This window comes from Chelonoidis abingdonii, chromosome 13, assembly GCF_003597395.2.
Source record: "Chelonoidis abingdonii isolate Lonesome George chromosome 13, CheloAbing_2.0, whole genome shotgun sequence".
Classification (NCBI taxonomy): domain Eukaryota; kingdom Metazoa; phylum Chordata; order Testudines; family Testudinidae; genus Chelonoidis; species Chelonoidis abingdonii.
The window spans coordinates 1724942-1736390 of NC_133781.1; the positions used below are offsets into that span (position 1 = coordinate 1724942).

At 46.5% G+C, this 11449-nt stretch overlaps 1 protein-coding gene across 1 annotated transcript in view; it reads right to left on the minus strand.

Annotated features, from left to right (window-relative positions):
- Positions 1–11449, minus strand: part of LOC116824950 (uncharacterized) — a 954865-nt gene that overhangs the window by 42175 nt on the left and 901241 nt on the right. Inside the window, 1 exon segment of the mRNA XM_075072070.1 lies at positions 8080–9012. Coding sequence (XP_074928171.1) covers positions 8080–9012 — 933 coding nt within the window.

An 11449-nucleotide genomic window follows, 5' to 3' on the forward strand; every position in this document is an offset into this window, starting at 1 on the left:
ACTTGGAATTTTTGATTAACCGGCATCTCCATTCCCCCAACATACCAGATAACAAAGCTTTTACTGTAAATTGCAAAACAATGCCTTTCCTGTTTGGATCGATTTGGTTAACATTGGTTACTGGGGACACCCCACTGTGCCCTGTGGTTTCTCCATGTGCAAAGGCTCCAAAGGAGGAGGGGGAGGAGGCTCTTCTTTAAAATTTTTTAGCCTCATGATTAGAGTACTGACCTGAGATGTGGGAGGCCCCCTGTTCCAGTCCTTTCTCTGCCTGATGAGAAGGGATTTGATCAGTGATCTGCCACCACTGGACTGTAGAGCAATTCTCACATTTTCTTTGTCCCTGTTGATATTCCATTATTGAATTAAAGTGGAACAACTTCAGTAGGAGAGGACACCCCTCACCCGCCTTCAGAATATCCCATAGCCTGGTGGTTAGAGCTCTGACCTGAGTGGTAGCAGATCCCTTCTCCTCACTAGCTAGAAGCGGGACTTGAACTTCTGTCTCCTAGGTGAGTGCTCTAACCACTGGGCTAAAGGGACAGTATCTTCTTGATTGCTCCCTGCAGGCGAACACCTGACTCCCCCAAGCTCATGGATCACTCTGGGGCTGAGGTGCCTGGACACACACAGAGCAACGGCAGCAGCGCACATGCCCAGAGGCAGAAACAGGTGCCTAGGGAACTGTTACAGCAAAAAGTTAGGTGCTGAGTGACTTTAGGCACCTATGGGGTTGGGTGGCAGTTGAGTAGGGGGTTTTGTGGATTGCAGCAGCTCCTATAAATGGGATTTAGGCATCTAAATCCGCAGGTTAGGAACCTAAATACCTTTGTAGATCTAAGTGTGACTCTCTCTGCCCCACTTCCCCCCATCTCACTCCACCACCAGGGTCATCCCCACAGGAATAGAACCCTCAGTGGGGATGCTGCTGTAAAATGCACCGTGTTCACTCGCTCCCCTTAACATGAGCTCTCTGCATTTCCTGCATTCAGAGTATTGGTTTTTATGACTGGATCTCACCATCTCTCATGGAGTGTCTGCACTTTTCTACCAGCTTTAAAAAGCCGGCCTGTTGCTGGTTCCTAGGCAGTGGTGGGAGTTTTGCTTTTATTTCCTGGTTTTAATTAATAAAATAGAATTTAGTTTCTCAAAGTCCCGGAGCTGTCTGTGAGTAAAAATGGCCCTTAATAGAGTTGGCAGGTTCCTGGGAAGTCTCTTTGATGCGTTATTTCCCCAGCCCTGGAACCCATCCACTGCAGACCCCCAGAACAGGAGCAGGGGATTAATAACTGCCCCCTAATGACAAATTTTGGGCTGCCTGCTGCCTCCGTGGCTGGCTTTGCAGGCCCCAAATATGCCTTAGTGCGCTGAGCTGGGTGTGGGGAAAGAGCTCTGAGGCAGGGAACATGGGGACTCAGTGGAAAGCACTCATCCTGATTGTCTCACCAGGTTGTTCGGCTGAAGATGGAGGGTTTATGACAAAGCACAGTGTTACATTAAGGTTTGTTAATTACAAGGACAACATTTGAGATTTTACATCAGCACTGGATATATAGATAGAAAAATGTGCAAATATTTTGTGAAAATATTAATAAACAGAAAAGGACTGAAATCGGGGGGGGTTATATAAAAATTCAATAACTGAGAAAAGGGAAAATATCTGATGGCTATTGCAGTAACATTTGATTTTGGAGAGAAGCACTGAAGACGGGAGAGGCTATCTCCAGATTAGATCATTGTAAAGAACAGCAATAGCAGAGAATTGATGTCAGTATTAGCTGCACACACACAAAAAAGACTAAAGAATGTTATTAAGGTTGCTCTGGCAAGCACTCATAGTTGGGATGGGGCAGCATCGAGGGCCGTGCTACTTCTGCCCCCTGGTGCATGTGCATTAATGCAGTCTAGTGCCAGGGACACGTTCTGCACTGTCATTAATGCACGACCTTGCCTCTCCCAGTCCTTTGGCCTGAAAGACCTCTGCCCTCCCCAGAGCAAGGTTCTTAAATTAAAAATAAATACCCCACTCTTCCCTCTCTGTGTCACCCACTCTTCTTCTCTCCCTGTTATTTCCTTAACTTCCTGTATCTCTCCTCTTGGGCTGGGAGACTGGATACCCTCTTCTCCCAGAGCTGGATCAGCTCTTGCAGGCGCTCAGGGGAGCAGAGCCAGGGGGTGTCAGTGAGGGCAGCAGCTCTGGGACTCGCAAACATCCAGGAGCAGAGATGGGGCATGGAACACAGGTGCTGGATCTGGGGGTGCTTCTGCACCCGCTGGCTTGAAGTGGTTTCCATTATATACAAGGTTTACAGTTTGGTTCAATGGCTTTCAGCACCCCCACTGTACAAATTGTTCCGACACTGCTGGAGACGAGGGGCCGTTGGTGCAGAGTCACTTTCCTGCCCGGCCCCAGCCCTTTCCCCGGGTCTCTCCCCACTCCGGCTCAGCCTGGAAGGGGTTCATACATCACAAAAACAAAGCTGAGCCGATGTTATGCTGATCAGGGCGTGGCGAGCCCATTCATTGGTATGAGCCAGAGCCCTCTATTGGCCATAGAGATGCCGCTGTGTAGCTGTTAACACCGCTGAGATTCAGGTTTCAGAGTAGCAGCCATGTTAGTCTGTATTAGCAAAAAGAACGAGGAGTCCCTGTGGCACCTTAGAGACTAACAAATTAATTCGAGCATAAGCTGTCATGGGCTAAAACCCACTTCATTGGATGCATGCAGTTGAAAATACAGTAGGAAGATATATATACACAGAGAACATGAAACAATGAGTGTTGCCATGCCAACTCATTCATTGCTGTCACTAGTAGGGTGACCAGATGTCCCATTTTTAAAGGGACGGTCTCATTTTTTGGGACTTTTTCTTATATAGGCGCCTACTACCCCCCACCTTGTCCCGTTTTTTCACAGTTGTTTTTTGGTCACCATAGCTACTAGGACTCTTTGTTAATTATTGCTAAGGCAGAGGAGGCTGCTAGTGCTCAGGATATGGGGGTTGAGTTTCTTGGGTCAGACACTGCTGTGTCTTCCATTGGGATCTGGGCTCCCCCAGGCTGAGAAGCTACTGCTCCCCCGAGGGCAGCTGTTTCCGGGACAGACCTTCATAAATGCTCCTTCTGTGTCCAGCCAGGTGGGAACTTTCTCAGGTGGCTGGAACCAGCCCCTAGGGCAGCTCTGGGCTCTGCCGACACTAGCCCCTGAGCCGGAGCCTGCAGGTGAGGGGAGAGACCCCAGGGAAAGGGCTGGGGCTGGGCAGGAAAGTGACTCTGCATAAACTGCAAGAGCATCATTAAGGGGAGGGGGGGTTTCCTTCTCCGTAAGTCTCCCTCACAAAACTGCTCAGTTTTATTTTCAGTGTAACAGTCAATGCTTCCCTTAGACATTTCAGTTGCTCCTGATGGAAATCAGAGGAAGTTATTGGCCATACCTCTGCTTCTCACTCAGCAAATAAAATGTTTTCTTTCTTGAATTAGTCTTTATACCCCTGGGGCATTTTTTTTCATAATAACATCTAAGACAAGTAGTGTCCTATTATATTTTCATTAGGCACAGTTAAGAATTATCCAATTGGGTCACTGTAGATACTCAGGATTTCTATATTACTTTATAAAACTGAACATTTTCCAGAGGTTAAAACAGGCTTTTAGCTCATTAAATGCAAGATCAACTTTTAAATTCATTTTTGTTTTGAATCCTTATACCTTAAGTCCCTTGAACTGGAGTGTGTTTTCATTTGTACTGGAGAAATATCAAATACATTGTATACATAGATTACAATGTTATGACTTTATTTCTAATTATTGAGTAACATAATTGGAAAAGTAAACACATTGCCACTGGAAAAAGGTGATAATATTTTATCTACTGGAAATATACCTTCAGATGTATTACAGCTAATAGGAAATTCATGTTGGCCAATCTATTGTAATATTTTCTTTCCAATTATCACTTTAAAAGCTTTTTGGCTTTTCTTTTTTTTAAGCTAGTGCCAAAATGAATTTATTCTCTAGTTTGTTAGTTATTCCATGTTTTAGAACAGGGGTAGACAACCTATGGCACACGAGCTGATTTTCAGTGGCACTCACACTGCCCGGGTCCTGGCCACCAGTCTGGGGGGGCTCTGCATTGTAATTTAATTTTAAATGAAGCTTCTTAAACACTTTAAAAACCTTGTTTACTTTATATACAACAATAGTTTAGTTATATATTATAGACTTCTAGAAAGAGACCTTCTAAAAATGTTAAAATGTATTACTGGCACGCAAAACCTTAAATTAGAGTGAATCAATGAAGCCTTGGCACAGCACTTCTGAAAGGTTGCCGACCCCTGTTTTAGAAGCATGTTTGAGGGGAAACTTGACTACTTTAGACTTCATAACTTTTTGATGAGAAATGAGATAAAAATTAAGACTAAATGTATTTGTTTGAGTATAATTTTCCAAATGTTAATATAATTAAAATTAAAAAGTATATGGATGTTTGAGGGTAATTGATGTGATGCTGTAAGGACAATGATATTGAGCAGATATTCTGCATGAATTCTATTTAGCCATTAAAGTTATTAGTTCTTGTATTAAGGCTCCAAAACTGATAGAGGAAAGTAAATGAAAAGTACACACATTAGAAAATATAATCCCACCTCTACAAACAAAATGTTGGGGTCCAAATTAGCTGTTACTACTCAAGAAAAAGATCTTGGAGTCATTATGGATAGTTCTCTGAAAACATCTGCTCAGTGTGCAGCAGCAGGCAAAAAAGTGAACAGATTGTTACGAACCATTAGGAAAGGGCTAGATAACAAGACAGAGAATATCATAATGCCTCTGTATAAATCCATGGTACACCCACATATTGAATATTGTGTGCAGATCTGGTCGCTCCATCTCAAAAAAGATAGATTGGAATTGGAAAAGATACAGCAAAGGGCAACAAAATTCATTACGGGCATGGAATGGCTTCTGTATGAGAGATTAAAAAGACTGGGACTATTCAGCTTGGAGAAAGATGAAAGGAGGGGTATGAGAGAGGTCGATAAAATGTTCACTGTTGTGCAGAAAGTAAATAAGGAAATCTTATTTATTCCTTGTCATAACACAAGAACTAGCAATCATCAAATGAAATTAATAGGCAGCAGGTTTAAAACAAACAAGAGGAATTATTTCTTCACACAACGCATAGTCAGCTTGTGGGATTAGTTGCCAGGAGATATTGTGAAGGCCAAAAACTATAATAGGGTTCAAAAAAAGACCAAGATAAGTTCATGGAGGACAGATCCATCAATGGTTATTAGCCAGGATGGGCAGGTTTGGTGTCCTCAGCCTGTTTGCCAGAAGCTGGGAGTGGACAACGGGGTGGATCACTTGAAGATTGCCTGTGTTGTTATTCTTTCTGAAGCACCTGGCATTGGCCACTGGTGGAAGACAGGATACTGGGCTAGATGGACTTTTGGTCTCACCCAGTATGGCTGTTCTTACGATACCTCAAGGCTTGGGATTGGGAATATTTTACTGCATTATCTCCTGATTGTTCTAAACTTACACATAAAATTAAAATATGGCTTTAACTCGTGTTTGTATATATATTTTTCTTTCTTTATATAGGAATCCGTTATAGTGCTCCTGTCAGGTAATTTCTAGGCTATCATCTGCCAAAAGAAATAGTTTTCAGGTGCTTAAGTAGCTCCTGGAATCATGGTTAATGTTCCTCTCCCCCCACCTCCCAAATCTGAAATGTCACCCCTGACAACAACAGTACATTTGTAGGTCCAGTTATCACAACAGTTACCACAGAGGGAGCAAGAGCATCGGAGAAACCACCAGGAATCCAGAAGCAGGCATTTGATGGGAAGCAATGGCCTGGGATGGAGGACATCTGAGAGCCTGCAGCTGTTCTGTGTCCATGGGGCAATGTCACAATTCTGCCTGGGAGTCACTGGATCCCGCACTGAGCTAGGCATGGAGCAGGAAGAGGGAAGAGACACTGGAGATGTTGCCAGGGAGGAGATGGGCTGCTTCCCATCTAGAAATGTTCATGTATTCAGCCTCCCAGTGACCAGCTGCTCCAGGCCTGAGCAACCTCTGGAGTTCATGCCCAGCCAGGGCTCCTGGACTCTGAGGTGGTTTATCCTCTGAACTGATTAAACCTGCTGGAAAGGGGAAGGGAAGAGACAGAGGATGAACCCAGAGTCACTCAGAACCACAAGAACAAAGATGTGGAGGAGCCCAGATCTCCTTTTAAAATTGGATGCACAGAGACATGAGCAAAAGGGCTGGATATGGGGGAATGAGCAATTCCTGCTGAGGGGCAGTAAATAAGTGAGGAGGTGACCTGGTTTAGGACACTTGGTCCACCATCCCTAGAGCTCAAGAACACAGGAAACTTGTGGGACACCCAGGGTGATAGGAGAATTGCAGCAAACATTTTATTAGCATTTCTTTGGAAAACGAGAAACCAACAGAGGTAAAAATGTCAACAAGAAAAAGACTTTCCCAAAATCCACATTTCCAGAAACACGAGACTATCCAGAAAATGGAGAAAAATCCTCCTAGGGCAGTTCCTTCAGGAATAACCCCAGCATGTGACAACGTGAACAGAGCCTCTGCCTGCAGACAGGGTCAAAGGAATCCAGCTAAAACTTTCCCTTTGGCTCACTAAAACAGTCTCCCACCAGGGAAAGCCAGGAAAGGAGAGGGGCTGCTGGTAGAAGGTCACAAATGTAACCACTAGCAGAGCTGGGAATGGAATGCAGGACTGCAGATTCATAGCTGTCCTTCCTACTCTAACCTATTAGACTTACGCCTGGGGGAATTCTGCGCTATTGCGCAATACAGAATTTTGCAGAAATTAACGTACATGCAGAATTTCCTTTCCCCCACAGAAATGGGCTGCAGAGCTGCTTGTCACCACTAGGGGCTGCTGGACCCAGTAGAGCAGAGCTCACACATAGACAACACAGCTGGGCTGGGGGAGGAGGGAGCTGGAGGTCTCCTGGCAGCTACAATTCCCAGCACATCCTGAGGGAATGAGGCGGAGGAGTGCAGGAAACTCCACACAAGCCTGGGATCTAGCCTCAGACTTATCCCTGCGATTTGGCGGGGGGAAGGGATGTGGGTATATGGGCCGGGGGGACCCTGCAGCTGGGTTCTGGGGAGGAGGGAGTATGGGTATCTGGGCGAGGGGGGGCCCCGCAGCTGGGCTCTTGAGAGGTAGAGGAGTCAGGTGTATCGACTGGGGAGGGCACATCTGGGCTCTGGAGGGGAGGAGTTGTGGGTGTCTGGTCCCCTGACTGGGCTCTGCGGGATGGAGGGGGCAGAGAAACAGGAACTGGGTTATCATAGCAGTTTCTTTAACTCTCTACTCCTGGGGGAATTTTTGTGTATGTCTGTATTGCTACAGACATACTTGCTGACAGGTATTTTGAAATAAATTACTAAAATAATTGAAACGCTTGATTATGTAGTGTTATTTGGACCAATAACATTTGCAGAATTTTAAAATATTGTCCACAGAATTTTAATTTTTTTGGCATATAATTTTTAATTTTCTGATGCAGAGTTCCCCAAGGAGTAATTCGACCCTATGCCCCACCTGGAGTGGAGAACAGAAGCCAAGAGTCCTGATTCCTAATCTCCTGCTTACACCATACTGCCCACATAGTAACAGTGCAATATCTCAAAGATCTCACCTCCTCATCTGGCTCCAGCCCACCTCACTGCCTGCAGAGATAGCCAGTATACTGAGCACTGCTCTGAAATCCTGTCACTTCAGACCAGCAGCTCTCACTGCCTTATAACTACAGACCCACAGGCCCCCTTCACTGCTTCCCTGAATAACATCCCCCTACCTCCGTCCCGAGAGGCAGAGATGAGTCTGACACAAACTGTAACTCTTCTCTGTACTCTAAAGTGTGTGTGGAACCCACAGAAATGTCACCCAACTCATTCCATCACATGCTCCCCCCGACTATAAAACGACCAGCTCCTCAGTACCAAAAGTTCCTTCCTCCCTGGCCAACACCAACCATCCTCCACTGAAATCCAAATCATCCACTTGCCATCTACTCCTATCCAGACCCTCCACATTTACACTTTGCTGCAGGACACAGAATCATTTGCCCCCAGGGAGAGCTCCCACCACCGTCTATCCTGTGGGATATTAGAGCAACCTTTGCCTTGTAGCATTTCCTACAGACAGAACACTTATAGGGTCTCCCTAGAGTGTCAGTTCTCAGATATTTAATAGGGACTGAGCTGTAAATGAAGCTTTACCCACAGTCAAGGCAACTATAGGGTCTCTCTCCCATGTGCACTTTCTGATGTACAATGAGATGTGAGCTACGACTGAAGCTTTTCCCACACTTGGGGCATTTATAGGGTCTCTCTCCAGTATGGACTCTCTTATGTGCAATGAGGTTTGAGCTACCACTGAAGCTTTTCCCACAGTTGAGGCATCTATAGGGTCTCCGTCCTGTATGGACATTCAGATGTGCAATGAGGTGTGAACTACAGCTGAAGCTCTTCCCACACTGAAGGCATTTATAGGGTCTCTCCCCGCTATGGACTCTCTCATGTGCAATGAGATGTGAGCTACAACTGAAGCTTGTCCCACAGTCAAGGCATTTATAGGGTCTCTCTCCTGTATGGGCTCTCTGATGCACAATGAGATGTGAGCTACAACTGAAGCTTTTCTCACAGTTAGGGCATTTATAGGGTCTCTCTCCCGTATGGACACTCTGATGTACAATGAGGTTTGAGCTGCGGCTGAAGCTTTTCCCACATTCAGGGCATTTATAGGGTCTCTCTCCCGTATGGATGCTCTGATGTGCAATGAGGTTTGAGCCGCGGCTGAAGCTTTTCCCACATTCTGGGCATTTGTAGGGTCTTTCTCCTGTATGGACTCTCTGATGCGCAATGAGGTTTGAGCTACGACTGAAGCTTTTCCCACACTCGAGGCATTTATAGATTTTCTCTCCATTGTGGATTCTTTGACGTACAAACAGGTTTGGACTCCCACTGAAAATTTTCCTGCATCCAGCATCGCCATACAGTTTCTCTTCAGTGCAGATACTCGGGTGGACCACAGTTTCATTCAGGTTATTCAAACTTTCATCTCGGAGAGTGGATTTACTCTGTCTCTCCATTTGGTGGTCTCCCTGTAGCCTCTCTGGTCTGGGCTGACCCTCACAGGTATTCCCCTGCTCCAGACTCTGGGAAACATGGCCTTCAGATCTTCCCAGTACAGTCCTCTGTGGCTGTACTTGCTCAGGATCTTCCTGTTCAGGATTCTTCTCCTTATTCTCACCCACCAACCCATCACCTGCTAGGACAGAGAAAGAATCCAGACATGAGTCCTTCCCTGTGTCGAGGAGAAAGGGAAGCTCAGGAAGAGGAATGGAAAAGGGGTGGAACAAACAGAAATATCTCTTGGGGAGACAGGAAAGACAGGAGCCATGAGTGATGTCTACCTTGAGAACCTGCAGGGGATAATCCTGACCCAGGTGAAGAGAGGCAGAAAGCAAGAAACTTGTAGGCCCTTTGTGGGAATCCCAGCTGTTTGTGCCAATAATGAGTGGATTGTGAATCCATATAACTAATTCCTCACCTGGGCTAGAGTTTCTCAGGATCTCCCTTTCAACGCAGCCCCGTAGCTCTGTGACCCACAGTTCTTCCCCTTGTTCCAGCTGGGAGATCACCTCAAGTTTGGGAATGGGAAATCCTGCACCACGGAAAGAGGTGAAAACACGGTCTTATAGTAACTCAGAGACACAGATGTTTCCATATGTGCTGGGTGGGAGGGCGCCCTTGAATAAAACCAACAGATGAGGAAATGTTCCTGGAGACCATTCGAGCAGATTGGATGGTTCCTGGGAGATGTGCCATTTCCTCTGCAGGCGATTCAAGGATCTCCACGCTGGGGGATTTTAAGAATCTGGCACAGAACAATATTTCATTCAACCTCTTACCCCTCTGTAAGCCTGCTGAGACCAGAGCCCTTTCCACGCACAGAGCCAGTCCTGGGAAGAGCAGGACACACAAAATCCCAGTATGTGAGAATGAGCCCATGTTTAAAAAGACAAGAGGAGCACATCACCCACCCTCTCCCTTTGATGGGGATGGATTAATATCTCCACTCTCTCTCCAAATTGCCTCTTCCCTAGAAGAGGTATGGAGGTGACAGACTGGCTCTCAAGAGTACTGGGGACTATGGGGCTGATCCCCCTGAAATCTAGGTGACTAGGAAAGAACTCTGAGTAGAAGCCAATTTTGGTTCATCAGAGATCCCTCTGATTCTAATACCCAAAGGGACAGGAATCCTTACCCAGCGAGGTTACGTTCTCATAATTCTCCTGCATCACATCCATGTAGAGGTTTCTCTGACATAGGTCCAGCAGAGCCCACTCCTCCTCCGTGAAATACACAGCCACCTCCTCGAAAGTCACTGGCCCCTGAAACAGCCAGAGTCCCCCACTCAGGACCTGTTCCCCCCAGCCACAATGCCTCCAGTTCAGTCACAGGCAGTGTGATGGGGGGTGCTCTCCACACTGGCCCTGCAAGAGCTGAATTTGGGTTAGTTGGGCCCAATCAGCTAATTAGACTGCAAACAACGGAGCTTTAGGCTAGAGGCAGCTAATTAGAGAGAGGCTCACCTATGCAGGGGCAGACGGGACCTATATAAGCCAGGAAGCTGGCTACAAGACAGGGGCAGTGGGAAAGCAGGCTGCAGTCACTCCCTGGGAGGAGGGAGCTTGGCGTGGCAAACCCAGTGAAAGGGGAGAACCAGAGAACGTGGCAAGGCTCAGGGGAAAAATAACGAGGTATGGAGTAGGCAAGAGATTGGCTGCAGATAAGAGGGCCCTTAAGTCAGGACCCAGAGTGGTGGGGGCAGGTGAGTCCTCCTACCAGGCACTGATGAAGTGGCACAGATGAAGTGGCACTGGTGGGGCAGTGAGCAGGAAGACTGCCTGAGCCCCGGATTGTCAAGAGGGACTTTGACAGCCCAGATGGAAGTGGGGAACATGTATGGTGACTCGTCCCAAGAGCTGAGTCATGAAGAGGAGACTGTGGTTCCAAGAATGAGAGGGGTCCTCAGGATGATGGGAGAGACACTGCTAGAGGAGGGCAGTGCCTGGCAGGAGGTGCCATGTGCAGTGGTCAACCATGTGATGGGTGGGGCTGGTGAATCTCCCTGCTTTCTCTGGGGAAGAAGAGTAAAATTTCTCAAATTCTTCATTAAAAACCTACATTGTTTCTGTGGTGAAACTGTGATGCCCAGAGCTGTTGACTCCAGTGATTTCATCACAGGTCTCACAATATTTAGTTGAGAGTTATAAAATTATCCCATGATCTCACAATTCCTAGCACAGAACCTAAGAACAGTCATACTGCGTCAGACCAAAGGTCCATCTAGCCCAGTATCCTGTCTTCAACAGTGGCCAACACCAGG